This window comes from Anopheles nili, chromosome 2 (genome assembly GCF_943737925.1).
Source record: "Anopheles nili chromosome 2, idAnoNiliSN_F5_01, whole genome shotgun sequence".
Taxonomy (NCBI): Eukaryota; Metazoa; Arthropoda; class Insecta; order Diptera; family Culicidae; genus Anopheles; species Anopheles nili.
The window spans coordinates 21,204,104-21,218,665 of record NC_071291.1 but is presented as its reverse complement, the minus strand read 5'-3'; the positions used below and the strand labels follow the sequence as shown (position 1 = coordinate 21,218,665).

The following is a 14,562-nucleotide window of genomic DNA, read 5'->3' as shown; positions in this document are numbered from 1 at the left end:
TTGATGTTGTCATTCTGTAAGATTTCAGAATATACCGAAGGTACCGATTTTCTTCTTCAACCAGCACATACAAAAACGTTTTTGAAACGTACTTAAACGTTCCAAAAGGCCTATTAAATCGGGATATGGTCAAAATTCAAAGCATTTGAAGGCCGGTGTAGGAAAGTTGCATGTGCAAAACGTCACTAACATCAATTGCACATCATGCAAGCAACCAAACGATAATAAATACAGAATGTATAATTATATTTTGAATCATTATAATGATACTTTATGTAAACATATTGCAACATCATATATTACTAAAAAATTAATATAAATTCTGTCTATTACATTTGAAATAATAGTAGCAAATGTGCCTAATGACAGCCTGCAAGACTAACAGGAAGAAGAAGAACTCGCGGCGGGTAACGATCGCATGTTTACATCGCGAGCAATTAAAAAAGTCGCCGCAAGGCTACACGCGCCTGGACGTTATTTTGTTATTCGTGAGACTGCAACAAAATCAACAATGAAGCCAGAAACAATACCCAGTGAATCCAACGACACCACGGACGCCTCGTCATCACCACCGCTGCAGTACCGCGTGACCGCAAGGTGCAGCGTGACGAAGGCCCGCGTCGGTGTCATGAGTGTGCAGCATGCAGACGTCGACACACCGGTTTTTATGCCGGTCGGTACGCAGGGCACGTTGAAGGGCGTGCTCCCAGAACAGCTGCTCGCTTTGGATTGCCGAATTATGCTCGGTAATACATATCATCTCGGAATGCGTCCCGGAACCGATGTGCTGGAAAAGGCAGGCGGTCTTCATCGATTCATGGGTTGGCCGAGAGCGCTGCTGACCGATTCCGGTGGTTTCCAGATGGTGTCGCTACTGCAACTGGCCGAGATAACCGAGCAGGGCGTGCGCTTCGAGAGTCCTTACGATGGAAGCGAGTGCATGCTGACACCAGAACGCAGCATGGAGATACAGAACGCCATCGGGGCGGACATCATGATGCAGCTGGACGATGTGGTCAAAACTACAACGACGGGACCTAGAGTTGAAGAAGCGATGCACCGCACGATTCGCTGGCTTGATCGTAGCATTGCCGCCTACGGACGAGACAATGATCAAAGTATCTTCCCGATCGTACAAGGTGGCTTACAGCCAGATTTGAGGAGAGTTTGTGCAGCCGAATTGACTAAACGCAATACACGAGGATTCGCCGTTGGTGGCCTCAGCGGTGGTGAGAGTAAGGATGAGTTCTGGCGCACGGTACATCTCTGTACCGATCTGTTGCCAGAGGATAAACCGCGATACTTGATGGGAGTCGGATTTGCCGCGGATCTCGTGGTTTGCGTTGCACTTGGCATCGATATGTTCGATTGTGTGTTCCCGACGAGAACGGCCCGTTTCGGATGTGCCCTGACACGGGCAGGGCAGATTAACCTGAAGCAACGCACATTTGCTCAAGATTTGCGACCGATAGATGAGGATTGCGATTGTTCGACGTGTCGAACATATACCCGAGCCTATTTGCATCACATCGTTACCGTTGAGCCAGTGGCCTGTAGCATCGTCAGCGTACATAATGTAGCCTTCCAACTGAGACTGATGGGCGATATGCGCGAAGCCATCCGAGAAGATCGGTTTCCAGAATTTGTAAAATCTTACATAGCCACTCGTTACCCTAATGACACCGTCCCGCAGTGGATTCGGGATGCTTTGGCTGCCGTTAACGTGATTCTCTAGATATGGGATTTGATTTATCGCTTTCAATGGAACCTTAGCCAAATATGATTCATTTCTTCGATTCCTTGCATTCGAATGTGTACCGAAAAGCTTTTTAGCACGAAAATAAAACATTCAATAATTTATTCGTAATTCCTCGGAGGCCAACTAACTCTTCACCTACATGAACTCATCCGAATCATTACCGGCGTCATAGTTAGTAGTCATGTTTTCCGATTTCATCAGCGAGTTGTAGCTTCGCAGTTCGGCCTCTTCCTGGCGCCGCTTCTGATCTTCTTTCTCCTGTTCACGTTGTTCCCTCGCAACACGCTTCTTATCTGCACGCTCGGATGCGTCCCGTTTCTCTCGCTCCGCTCGAAAATCTACTGACTCTTCGCGTTTTGTTTTGTTAAGCCGATTTACGATTTCATTGCTGCGTTTTTCAACGCGAAACTTGCGGACCTCTTTGTCGCGATGGAACGATACTTGACCGACCTCCATCGCGGGTGTTTTCTTCAGATTGTCCCACATCGTGTACACAATGTCAACATTGTTCATCTTATTGCCGTTGATGCTATTCGCCTTAACTAGCTGGCAAGCGTCTTCAAGAACGGCTGTTGGTATATCGTCCAGCGTTTGACCCGCTTCAAGCCGCAGGTACACGTGCGCCGATGACACTTTGTCCACGTGAAACCACACATCTTCTGGCCAGCCCCATTTGATTAGGTCTTCATCTAAGAAAACAATTTGTGAAAACAAATGTGAATGAACAGCGCATGGAGTAACTTGTAAACAACACCTTCCCAAGACGTACTTTCATACTTATCCAATCCCATGAACAGCGTCACCGGTGGCTGAACAACATTGCTGCTGAAGTAAAATACCATTCTGTTCGGTGTGATACGAATCGTAACAAAGTGCAGACAGCTTGTCTATATATCTTTCTTTCACATTCCGCAATCGGTAATGCACAGCAATAAATACAGGTTTATCAAAAACTATTCCGGCTCCGAATGTTTTACAGAAATTGCTTTTACCGTTGACAGCTAGAAATGTCAAACATAAACAAGGTGTATATAGAACACACGGCTCTAGCAAAGCATGAGGTATGTCCTGCCGACAGTTTGACACATAAAGACCACGCTACATCCATATTTGAATTATGAGCATCCACGTGCTCACGATTATTCTTGTTGCAACGAATCCAAATTATGTAGTATAACAAACCAATGCAAAGAAAAATTAGTTGCGTCTTATTGTGCTAGAGCTGTATATAGAGAAATAAACCATAATAAAAATGATTTCCAATGGAGAGATCAATCAACATTTGTTCTTTCGTTACGTGATTGAATGACTTAGTCCGCCGATTTTCAATTCATCAATTCACTTTTTACTTTCAAACTATGTTCGGTTTGCATTTCAAACAAATTTTTCTATTTTTCGCTCCTATCCAATTGGTCCAGAAACCAACTGTGTCTGGTTGCATATCAAGCTAAACAATTACATTATCCTCAATCCTATCCTTCGCTCATCGTTTCTCTTGCTCCCTTTCCTGGATAATACGACTATTGTTCAATAGTTTGTAATGATTTTCTACGACGAATGATGAGATAAATCTGGCAAGAAAAATTTCATACTCTTACCTTGTTCGAAGTGACTTCAACGCTATCTCAGTTTTACACAAACTTCTTTTTAGAACGATATCTTTACCCTTGTAACGACGAAAAATGAACTGGGGTTTTAAGATTCGACTAACACCTCGGTTTTGATGATAGTAGGGAAAGAATGTTTCAAAATATGTCCGTCCAGATCATTCAACGAGCAAACTCTTTCCAGTTATAGTTTACCGTATGCATGCATCGGTCTAGCTTTTTTACAGTTTTGTTCTATCTATCTCTAAATCGCTAGCATTACATCGGGAGATAGTGTTTTATTCCATTATGATTATCCGATGTTAAGTAGCATGAAATGTATGCGAGCTTTATGCTTTTGTTTGTTCGTTTGTCAGTCTTGTTTCAAACACATTTACAGCTCTGTGGGTTGTGGAGTGGTTTTTTCTCCTCTATAATACTACACAAAGTACTTTGATGCATCTTTCGCGCACACATCGGGTGCTCTTATTTTTATACGTAACTGTGGCTTTAGTCGATATTACCAAACGCGTAGAAGAGAGATTCGGTGAGCCTATCGTAAAAGAAATGCAGTTTTCATTGCATGCGCTCTGCAACACTGCACATTACAGGAATGCTAATTTCAAATTCTTCTCGGGAATCAGCTTCCTCCTCATCGGTGAGTTGCAACTACACTTCTAGCAAATACAAATGATCTACTTACGACATCGGTCCGTCTCTTTGGTTTTGAACAAACTACAAGCGGAGATGATCAATTGGAACTAGATCGGTTGCTACAACACCGGCGAAACTTCTCAGCGTTTGTTCATGATACGAAAAGCGACGCACAAATTGCGCTGTTATAATACCATACATTTGCTACATCTTAACGACGGCGATGTTCATAATCACCCAACAAAGAATCACGCAATCAGCTAAGAATTTTTCTCGCCATCTCCGGAATCTCTGCAGTATTTTATGCTAAGCGCAAGAAACAGTGACCCGGGAAGCCATGAACGGCCACATTAGAGAGCCGTTCGTTCGTCGTACACTACCACCGCATCCTGATCGTTGGTGAGCGGCAGGGCGGCCAAATTCTGTGATCGTGACCGACATAGCGCAATGATGGCGGCCTCATCGTTGCGCATTCGGTTGCGTCGTTTTTTGCTAAAGTTCACCTACGGCGAGAAAGCAAACGTTTGATGGAGAGAGATCTGCAAGCGCCCGGCGCCAGTTGTTGCTTGCCACGATCGGATACCTTCGCGTACAGCTCCTCCAGATCGTCCGCATTCGATAGCGGACGCTGCTTGTTCTTGCCCCACGATGGTAGGGATCGTGTCCGGTAGGTGGTACTCGTGTCACCCTCGTTATCGTCGTTGATCACTGCAAAATGGTAGGCAAAACGGTAGGAAAGCGCAAACCTGGAACTGATGCTAGTGACAGGACTTACCACCGCTAGACGCGTACAGTGGATTGATCGCCCACATGGATTTGTGTAGCTGCGTGTGCACAAGCTGACCCGAAGGCGACGGATGACCCGAGGATGGTTGATGATGTTGATGTTGCTGCTGGTGGTGCTGATGGTGGTGTTCCCTGAAATCCAAGTCAAGCGTCATTATTTGCTGCCTTCCACTAGTATCCCGCGAGGCAACCTTTGTTGTTGATGATGCTGCTGTTGATGCTGTTGATAGTGCAGGTACTGCTGTTGCTGCTGGTGTTGCTGCGAAGGATGATGATAGTACTGGTGCTGATTGTACGGGCTGTACTGCTGTTGTTGCTGCTGCTGCTGACCATGCACGTGGTGACCGTGGTGCTGCACGTGTTGCTGCTGCTGCTGATGAAGCTGGAGCTGCTGATTATACTGCTGCTGATAGTGTATGCACTGGTGCTGGTGGTGTTGCTGCTGCGGTTGTTGTTGCTGCGTATGGTGATGGTGATGGGCGTATTGCTGAGCGGCGTACTGCTGCGGTGAGCTACCATACTTTACATGGCTATAATCCTGTCCTCCGGGAGCCACGCCACAGGATTGGTTCCCGATGGAGCCAACTGCGCCACAGGTATGGTGGGCACAGGTACCAACCGGATGGGTAGCATGATGCAGTGAGTTGTTGCTGCCACTTGCTGCGGTGTGTTGCGGTGTGGCGGTGCTGGTGCTGCCGGCAGGTGGTGGAGGGGCACTGTACTGTGGTGGACATATGCCAATCGAGAGCGGCATCACTAGTTGATTTGAGTCGCTGCTGGTGCACGATTTGGCCACGATCGAGCTCTGTGAAGCTAGAGGGCATGAAAGATGTTATAAAAAAAAAACCACAAGTGGTGGAAAAAAGGCCCCGTTTATTTGGTCAACAAAAAGACATCTACTATCCGTAATGGGTTGAAATTGATCTTATTTGCCTTTAAAATCAGTTTATGAATACGAGATAAGAGCAATTGAAATTTACTCGCCCAAAATAGGCGCTCTTACCGTTGCCGTTGTTGGCACTAGTTGTGTAGTAGCTCGAGTTGAGCAGCTTGCGCGTACGGGGCTGCAACCAGCAGCAGAAAAACAGTGTCGCAAGGATCAGGATCAGTATCACGACCGTTCCGATCAGTATACCCCAGATCAGCGTCGGTAGGCCCCAGATCGACTTTGCCGCCGTGGCCTCAATCGGATACATCCGTGCGGTTAGCGTCACCGATTGCTGGTACAGTCCAGTGGTCGTGTTGAGCAGCAGCACATCCTCTGGCCCTGTGAGGAAACAAGAAGGAAAAAAACGAAGAAGAAGAGGTAGAAAGTTCCATTAGATGGTGGGCATAAAGCAGGAAAGATAGTAGCGCTGATCTGTTGCGATGAGAGATGGGATCGAAAATTTTCTAGCCCTTTGCAGTACCTGGCAGGACGACGAAATCGTCCGTCTGGACGACGGTTGTCAGGACGGTGGGTGTTGCTGAAGTCATTTCGGAGGCATTGACAAAGTCCGGCGAACCTCGGTACACGGTAATCGATGGTACAGTGACGGGGTAAATCCGTGCCTCGTGGAGCACGGTCGAGCTGATCAGTTTGTCAAGCAGACCGGCACCAATGTTGGCGCCCGACGCCTGGGGCGTCTGTGCCGTGGTGGCGGACATGGTCTGGTCTCCCAGGACGAGGATTTCGTGCCGTTCCGTCCGTTCGTTAATCTAAAACGCGTCTCTCCCCACTCACTCACTCATGCACGGTCGGACACACAGCGGTGCGGAAAAGCGGAAAAACGACCACTTGTTGCGGCCTCTCTCGAAGGACGAGAGCAAACACGGGCAGCCAACGCAACCAACACACGAGTTGGCGTCCAGTGGAGAAACTCACGTCCTGTTGGGGAGAGTTTGGCTGAAATTGGTCGGACGAGACGGAAATGATGCCATCATCGAAGCGGACACGGGCAGGGCGCGTTTGAGCTTCGTAAACCAATCGAAAGTGAAACCGAGAGTGCTCGGAGGAAGCCTTCCTGCAAACATCGACATCATTTTTCACTTTCCATCGTGCGGGCCGATGGGGCGTTGCTGCCGTTGATGACAACTTCGAATCAACGGAACAAGCGGAAATGAAGCGGAATGGCCCAAATTTAAATATTGAATTATCAATCGCTCACATCGCCCGCGCGCCCCCTTTTCGTCAGGTTTCCTCCAACTCGTGGGCACGTTTATGCTAATAGTTCGACTTCAATTAGTGCTCACGGCAAAGGGCAACGTATGCGCCAAGCAGAAACACACACACACATTTCAACTCCGTCCGTTCCATCGGTTGCCAAATCGAGAACCAAATCCGGACGGATGGATCCGTCGAGGCACTCGACAGGCGGTCACGTCGACAAGGTACCATTTTGGGGAATCATACGATGGGCGGGAAGTGATTCCAGCTCATTAAAAGCCCCTTTCGTGTTGTGATTTATGCCGCGTGTGTGCTTGCGAAGCCATGTGGTAAGAAGGTACGGATTGGTGGAATTTTCACGGCCACGCACGTTAAATGTGATCATGCGTTCAGGGTGATGGACTTTGGTTTTTGAAATCACCGTCAATTGTATTGAAATGCTCCTGCCGTGCATCCAAACCTGGACTTAAGTAATCGATTTACTTTTCCTAAGACTACAATTTTTAGAACAATCCACAAAGCTATGGTCAATAATAAAACACAAAAATAAAATACAGTGGTATGAAACACTGCAAGAGACGTATTGTATTATGTACGATTTTCAAAGCATAAATCTGTCAAATGTGTTAACCCCTCAAGACTGATGGACAAATAAAACTGCAATCGCTTCATAAAAGTTTCTAGAGTTAAAATTATTTCTTTTACCTGTTGTATACTTTTACCAACAAAGGCCTCTGTATTGTCGTTTATAGTATTATTTTAAACCATACATGCACTGTATTTAGTACAAAAAAAAAGCAGTTTCAACCATTCTAGGGGAAATCAACTACACCTGTTAGGAAAGCATTCAAAAACGGGTATGTTTGCAAGCGTCTGTAAGGTTGCACTCCAAAAAATTATACCTCCCACGCTCCACGTGATGTGTTTCAAATATTAAAATTTTAAAAATCCACAACCGGCACTCTCTCCACGACGGGTGAAAGCGAAACTGTGTCACAAGTTATTGCCGAGGATGGTTCTTCTAAACGTGCCACACCGATAAGCAAAGATTTTCTTCATTCTTTGTAGCATTCCGTGGTTTCATTTTGAACTCGTTCGTATTTTCCCACACACTATGCTCCCTCCGTAGCGGCACAGGATCAGCCCTGACATGTCGCCGCTGATGCGGGAAGAATGTACGGAGTTTTTTTTTGCTCATCCCGTTTCCATTTATTTGCAGCTCGTTTGAGCATTCCATCGGATCTTGTCGGATGGCAAACGGAAAACAAAACTACCGAAAGAACGCAATGACCCACATCGCCACACGGCACAATGCAACGCGCGCTGGGAGGTAGGCTTTTGTGTGAAAATGTGCGTTTTATGCAAAGCATCGCATCAACCCCCGGGTGCTGGACTGAAGGGTTCTGAAGTGAGTAAACGACGCGAAGGAAGATTGTGCCGAATGTTTCAACATGTTCTAGCCCTAAAAGCCCTAAAGCTGTCGAGCATCGGGACGCAGCACAACGCCAGGAAACAGGTGCATTTAGTGCACCGACGACCAGCGTCCTCATCAACAGATTAACAGCCATATACGTACCACTCAGGAAGGGCATTCTTCAACCATGCATGCCGCACGGCAAAGCTCTCAAGCCAATTAAAATTTTTTCTGCACCAATCTACCACTGCGCGGGAATGCTCTATGACCAAACCGAGCAAACGAAAGTATGTCAAACGCTTACGACGGCAATAAGATGCGGAGGCGGACAAAGGTGAGCGGCATGATGAGCAGAATGAAAGCATCACTGGTGGAGCAAATTCAATGAGCATTTTTTTTATGCCGCTTCAATAACGCATCCGGTTTCATACCCCAGCTCCGAGTAGCACATTAATTAAGTTGGAAAATTGTCACACATTATTCGGCCGGTGTATAATGCGGCTGAAGGGAACACAAAATAAGAGCTAACGGGGACGAAAGATGAAGTCTCAGGGTGGAAAAATTATCCAGTAAAAATAGGGGTGCATTGGGCATGGCTGCCAAGTAGTGGGATGTTCTCTCCATGGGGCGAAAAGGAACCGGATCGAGGCATCGTTCTCCCACAGGCGCGTTCGTGCGGTGAAGCTTTGATCTTCCAAACGGCTCGGAAGATGGCGACCTGTTTTCCACACAGCCAAACGCATGATACGGTGATTAAATTCAATTGCGAACATGCAAACTCATTACATGTCCGCAAATTACACAAACGGGTCGGATCCCTACGGATCCCGTAATTTACGAACCTCGAACCGATTCTCATCCTGAAGGCGAAAGGGATTCTGGCATTAAGGATTTTGCGCATCTTCTATTTTTGGTTCTATTTCATTCCCAACAGCAACAGCACTTTTTCCTTTTTATCGGTGCATTAGCAAAGGTCGTGATGCTATGTGAAACTTAATGTAAGTATGTGCGAGTTCAGCTGGCTTTTAAATATACTCTAACATAGACAAATGGCGTAGGTTGCGGTAGAATCTGGATGTGTTTTTTTTTCCTAATGCATTTCTTTCCATTTCCTGCCCAAGTTGAATCTATCTAATGACTGTTGCTCGTTCCAAGGAGTGCGTCGTGTGTTTGCTCGTGCGCACGTAAATAACAAGCAACCTCAAAATGAAAGCAACGCACGGGCCAGTAATATTTGCCTCACGACCTGGTTCGGGTCCTGCACCCGTATCGTCACGTGGCTGTGCTCGGTTACGCACGTGTGAATTTCAATTTTCCCAAAAGGCAGACCCGCCTTGCGGATTACTTTTATCGGCCCAGATGTAGTTGTTGAAATTAAGCTCGACGTTTTTACCAGGAACGCTAAGCAGCCGGCCGGGACGATGAAAAAGGACCCACGTTTTCAAAAAGGCTCCTCATTTTGTTTAAAACTCGGCAATTAAAGGCAAAATATTCCCTTCCTTCCCAGACGGGTGGATCCTACGGACAACGGCCTTCAAGATGGTATTTCTTTTTCTTCGGAGAAAGTCTTCGGCTCTTGCCTCGATTTAGTCCGGATCCTTCGGCTGTCGGATGGGGCGTTAATTCACTTAATTCACAGATTGTTCTAATCCGCCGGTCGATCGATTCCAGCGCGAATATCCGCCCATTCCCGACCCCACTGGATGCCTTTTCCATGCTACGGGTTACGGTTGGATGCAAGGTACAGCCATTTTCTAAAGGAACGGCACAATGCCTTCAGTGCCGCTGAAGAGAGGCCCTTACTCCCTATCCACCTGATTAGCCTTTCGCGGACGCTGCTGGCAGCAGGTGACAGAAGGTCAGACAATTGTATTATTGCATGAAACGAGCCACGTTGTTTGCGTTCGATCGCGCTGGAGTGCGAGGAGGTGTAGTACGCCATTTTACCACCTAATCCCGCTAATCCTATTACTGATTCGGTAGCAGCTCCAGCCAACCGAACCGGGCTCCAAGAGAACCAGTGGAATATTTGCCCTGCGCCCTAGCCATCCACCAGTCGTCGGCGTGGGCAGTTGGATGCGCGTTCTGAAGGCTTCCATTTCACAAAAGGGGGAACAGGTCGTTCTATGTCATCGAAAGCCGTGGCCTTGTAGCTGTGATGGTGGCCCCAAAGAAAGCTAGACAATATCAGCAAAATGTGCCGTAATCGATAGGACATCACCAGAACACGACAGGGTCGGTATGCTATTTGTGGCCAGTTCACAAATCAGCCAATGTATCATTCTACGATCTTACAGATATCGAGCATAATTTGGATGTTGTTTGCTCAATCTCCAACTCATTACATTGGAAACACGAATTAAAGTACCCGATCGCACGTTATAACACGTTCATGCAGCACCCGCTATACAAAGGATATCATCTTCTGACGGCTTAATACACATAAACGATCGTGCTTTTTGTGTGAGAGGAAGAAGCAAGTCCTTGTCATCTTATCCTAAGTATAGTAGTCTGTGTTCACCGAAAGCAGTTTCAATTCATAGATAACACAGATAACAATTCACAACACGCATCTGCTTTCGGTTGCTTATTAATACAATTGGAACGTAATCATCGATTCCCATCTGTCGTAGTCGATACGAAGCCTGGATGTTTTGCTAATAAAGCTCACTGCTTCCACTCCGCAAAACAACTGCTTAGATCGGGCCAGGAGGATCGATAAGATTTTTGCACACCACCAACACCCCACCACACAACCATAGGAAAGTGAATATATGTTTTTCCAACAGCACTAGACACACGCGGCACGCGTCGGTACTGTTTTGTCGTCATGTAATATTATTCATACGCAACCGTTCCACCCACTGACTCATCGGACCGTTTGTGTGCGTGTCAAAGACACAAGGGACGGTCGCGGATGGATGGAATCCCACACGCGGCACAAACCGATATTGATGCCTGATGTGCGGAAAGGTAAACAAAATTTGGCCCGTAGTTGAAAAGCGGTTTCGAAAGCGAGCAACGAACGCACGAAACGGACGAACGAAACGTCCCGCACGGTGGTAAACAATCGACTAAAGCACACTCACTCGGCGCACTGGTTTGACAGCGTAGGACGTTCGGGGTGTTAGTAGCTGCTACTAGGCGCGCGCGCTGGTATGACGTTTCGCGCGTGGTACTATTTCTTCCTTGGACTATCTCTCTCTCTCTCTCTCGCTCTCAACCAGATCGTTGGCTCTCTTTTTCACAGAGATCATATTAAACAGGTACAACGGTTGGTTACATATCTTGTTCATTGCAATATGACTAATGCTTCAAAAGTACGTAATTGCAAGCAATTAAGCTTTTAAAGCAGCTTGACGAGTGAATCCCACTTCCACATGAGCGACACTAGCCATGCGTTATGTTAGAGCATTCGGCGGACAAACAAACGAACCAAAAGAAAAATAATCTCAGCGGACTTCACGTTTACGTGGCAATAGCACCCGGTGCTATGCGGCAGTGGCTTCGAGGTTGAACCGCACGTCGGAAAACCGGCCCCATTTTCATCACTCACTGCGAGGTCCGACCGCATCGCAGATACGTTTTACATGTGTGTATTGGGGACACAGGATCTTACTTGCACTGGTCAGACAGTGGCACGCGATAGGCCACTCACTACCGGACACCCTGCAGTGGGTTAATGCAAAGTGATGCAGCACGAGCTGAGACTTTTTACGCGGGAAATTATGCCATGGAACGGGTGCGGCGAGCGAATGGAGGTAACAGACGAATTTTCGTCACGGCCGTAGCACGTGACCGGAAGTGCGCTGTACGGGGTATAGTTCAAGCTGTTCAAGTGATAGCTGTTCGAGGAAAGCTCCTCCGGTTCTCCGGTGATAAATTGTTGCACCAACCTCATGCACGAGGTGGCTTTTCTGCACCTTTTTTGCCGTTTCCAGCGTCGTGGCTCTATTTTTTTTCGATTTTTTTTTTGGGACATTCATTTTTCCTTCCGAGCAGACGTTAATGGCAACACGGCAAATGTGTTACTGCGGGGTACCGTCCGCACGTGCCCAATGGTATTCTTTCGGCGCTCGGTGACGGTTTACAAATCACTGAGCAAACAACTCTTTTAGGGTAAATTAAGATAGGCTGACGAGATTGCGCTGTGAAAAATGTACGAATGGTCAAGCGGGCTCATAAGCAAATCCACATTAGATGCCGGACTTTCTGTTGGCGTTGTAATGGATAGCAATCTTTACATTTCGTTGTTTATCCACGCCATCCTATTCGCAATTTTGAGGTATTTGCTTATATTTTCATTACTTTCTCTCAAAAATTACACGATAATCTTGCGTATTATTTTGCTCATACGAAGTAAAAATGAAGTGTGCAAAATTACCAATGACATTCAAAAGTCCCTTTGAAGTATTCGCTTGTGAGGAAATGCATTTGGCATTTGTTAAAACAAAACTATTAATGCAAAAAATAGTTGTTAGTCGTAACTGCAATGTCCATCGGAGCTGTCAGTTGCCAGTAACATGAGCAATGCTTTTCTTTTTGATGTCCTTTCACTGTTTTAGCGGACTGTTTCGCCTGTTGGGCATCTTCTCGGAAATGACACAGAGATGCCATGTTTATACGTATGCAATCGTTCGAACAATACAACAGATGGTACCGACGGCTGGTGCTTTAAGGAAGTGCTAGGGATGGAAGCTTATCACACGAGTAGATGGAGCAATATTCATTGAGAAGAAGGACATGCGGTAAACACGCGCACCTGTAAAAAGAAGCAGTGCATACCAAACGGAAGCAAGTGATTTCGTATACTCTATAAGAATCAACCCGTATATTAGCATGGAAACAGCTATTAGAACATCAGATATGCTGCAGCGATGTGACATTCGTTTCATCTTCAAAGCGGAACGCTGTTTCAGCACCGCTACAGTCCAAACCGATAACGAACATTCTGTCAAATTGTCGGATTTGTCCGATTGGAAGCAGAAAGCTGTGCTGCTTTATGAAACGATTCATCAACCATCTCCAGCGTACAGCTCAAGCCGGAGGTACAACATGATTGGGTATGTAACATTTCAGATGAACTCTCATGCTGTTGTGTAAAATTGCTAGAAGTTTCTCATTAAGAGTTGAAAAAACAACCAGAATAAGCCACCTTGTGATTAGAGAATTTTGGATGTTATCTTGGAGAATTGTAGAATTAGAAAGACATATATCCCAATCAATGTTTGCCTGTCTGCTAAATTGAAAGCGAACGTATGCTTATGACAGGCATTTATGACAACATTTTATGAACAACATAAAAAAGATACTCCACTGCATGATATGTGGGGCGAACGATTACTAAATGATTACGCATCGGAAAAGATAGAAAAGGTCGGTCCGGTTGAGAGCAAATAATTATTTACCGGTATTGCCATTTCATTTTCCATTTCCCGGCAGCGCAGCAGCGAGGACAGTTTCCATGAGCTCTCAAACTCGTCAATCAGTGGTACGATCACCATAGTCATCACGTCAGTCCCAAATCTCTCGCCCGTCATGAGTTGAGTTGGGCATGGCAGTATTGTACGGTGTAAGGCGAGGTAATAATGCTGCCAGAATGTCCCATCAAATTGCGATGTATCAATCATGGCCCGCAGTTCATACAAAACCGCAATTCAAAAATCATTTCCGTGTACGTGGCGCTGACACAGATTTTCGTGAAGCGTGAATAACAACATATACGATGAGTTTTGTAAGTTTTGAAGCTGATGAGTGCTTTTTTGCACGAGAAGAGAGAGGATGGCCGACATGAATGCTAATTAAAATTGTTTAATAAACGATTCGGCTATGCTATTTAGATATATAGCCGACCGGAGATCGGTTTAGATTGCTCCTGCACGTGTATAGGAATTAATCACCAAACAGATAGCATACAAATGGTGTAAGTTGAGATTATCTATTTACATAACAAAATTTTGCGATCAGCATTAATGTAAATTTAACGAAATTAATGTAAGAAAAAAGAGCAGAAAATCATCAGAATATGACCAATTTTTATGTTTTTGAGTTGATTTTCTATCGATGAATACAACATTCCCAACAGTACGTTTATTTCGGCAAATGGAGGCGCCTGGTGTATGGAGAAAAATGAAGTATACATAAAAAAAATTGGAGAAGTATTGTAAAACCATTTTGATTGCCCTTTCTTCATTATTTTACTTTTTAATAATATATC

At 45.8% G+C, this 14,562-nt stretch overlaps 3 protein-coding genes across 3 annotated transcripts; 1 reads left to right on the top strand and 2 right to left on the bottom strand.

Annotated features, from left to right (window-relative positions):
* The first annotated feature begins 418 nt into the window (after nt 1–418).
* LOC128720525 (queuine tRNA-ribosyltransferase catalytic subunit) lies at nt 419–1,761 on the top strand. Its single transcript, XM_053814199.1, has one exon. It carries the CDS (start codon nt 419–421, stop codon nt 1,733–1,735), a length of 1,317 nt encoding a protein of 438 aa, XP_053670174.1. The 3' UTR covers nt 1,736–1,761.
* A 133-nt stretch (nt 1,762–1,894) lies between these two features.
* Nucleotides 1,895–2,616, bottom strand: LOC128731983 (coiled-coil domain-containing protein 25). Its single transcript, XM_053825143.1, has 2 exons — nt 2,529–2,616; nt 1,895–2,448 (listed from the first exon to the last, which is right to left on the bottom strand). Exons 1-2 carry the CDS (start codon nt 2,599–2,601, stop codon nt 1,895–1,897), a joined length of 627 nt encoding a protein of 208 aa, XP_053681118.1. The 5' UTR covers nt 2,602–2,616.
* A 1,733-nt stretch (nt 2,617–4,349) lies between these two features.
* Nucleotides 4,350–6,432, bottom strand: LOC128731685 (G-box-binding factor-like). The gene is made up of 6 exons (XM_053824820.1): nt 6,195–6,432; nt 5,789–6,052; nt 4,977–5,598; nt 4,775–4,917; nt 4,583–4,707; nt 4,350–4,502 (listed from the first exon to the last, which is right to left on the bottom strand). Exons 1-6 carry the CDS (start codon nt 6,430–6,432, stop codon nt 4,350–4,352), a joined length of 1,545 nt encoding a protein of 514 aa, XP_053680795.1.
* Between the last annotated feature and the right edge of the window lie 8,130 nt (nt 6,433–14,562).

What these genes read in the sequence shown, in the direction of transcription:
- LOC128720525 (XM_053814199.1), top strand. Translation starts at nt 419, where the DNA reads ATGTTTACATCGCGAGCAATTAAAAAAGTCGCCGCAAGGCTACACGCG.
- LOC128731983 (XM_053825143.1), bottom strand. Translation starts at nt 2,601, where the DNA reads ATGGTATTTTACTTCAGCAGCAATGTTGTTCAGCCACCGGTGACGCTG. An exon ending in GGGATTGGATAAGTATGAAA is followed by an intron (nt 2,449 to 2,528) that starts GTACGTCTTGGG and finishes TTGTTTTCTTAG; the next exon opens with ATGAAGACCTAATCAAATGG.
- LOC128731685 (XM_053824820.1), bottom strand. Translation starts at nt 6,432, where the DNA reads ATGTCCGCCACCACGGCACAGACGCCCCAGGCGTCGGGCGCCAACATT. An exon ending in CGATTTCGTCGTCCTGCCAG is followed by an intron (nt 6,053 to 6,194) that starts GTACTGCAAAGG and finishes GTTTCCTCACAG; the next exon opens with GGCCAGAGGATGTGCTGCTG. An exon ending in TGGAGGAGCTGTACGCGAAG is followed by an intron (nt 4,503 to 4,582) that starts GTATCCGATCGT and finishes TTCTCGCCGTAG; the next exon opens with GTGAACTTTAGCAAAAAACG.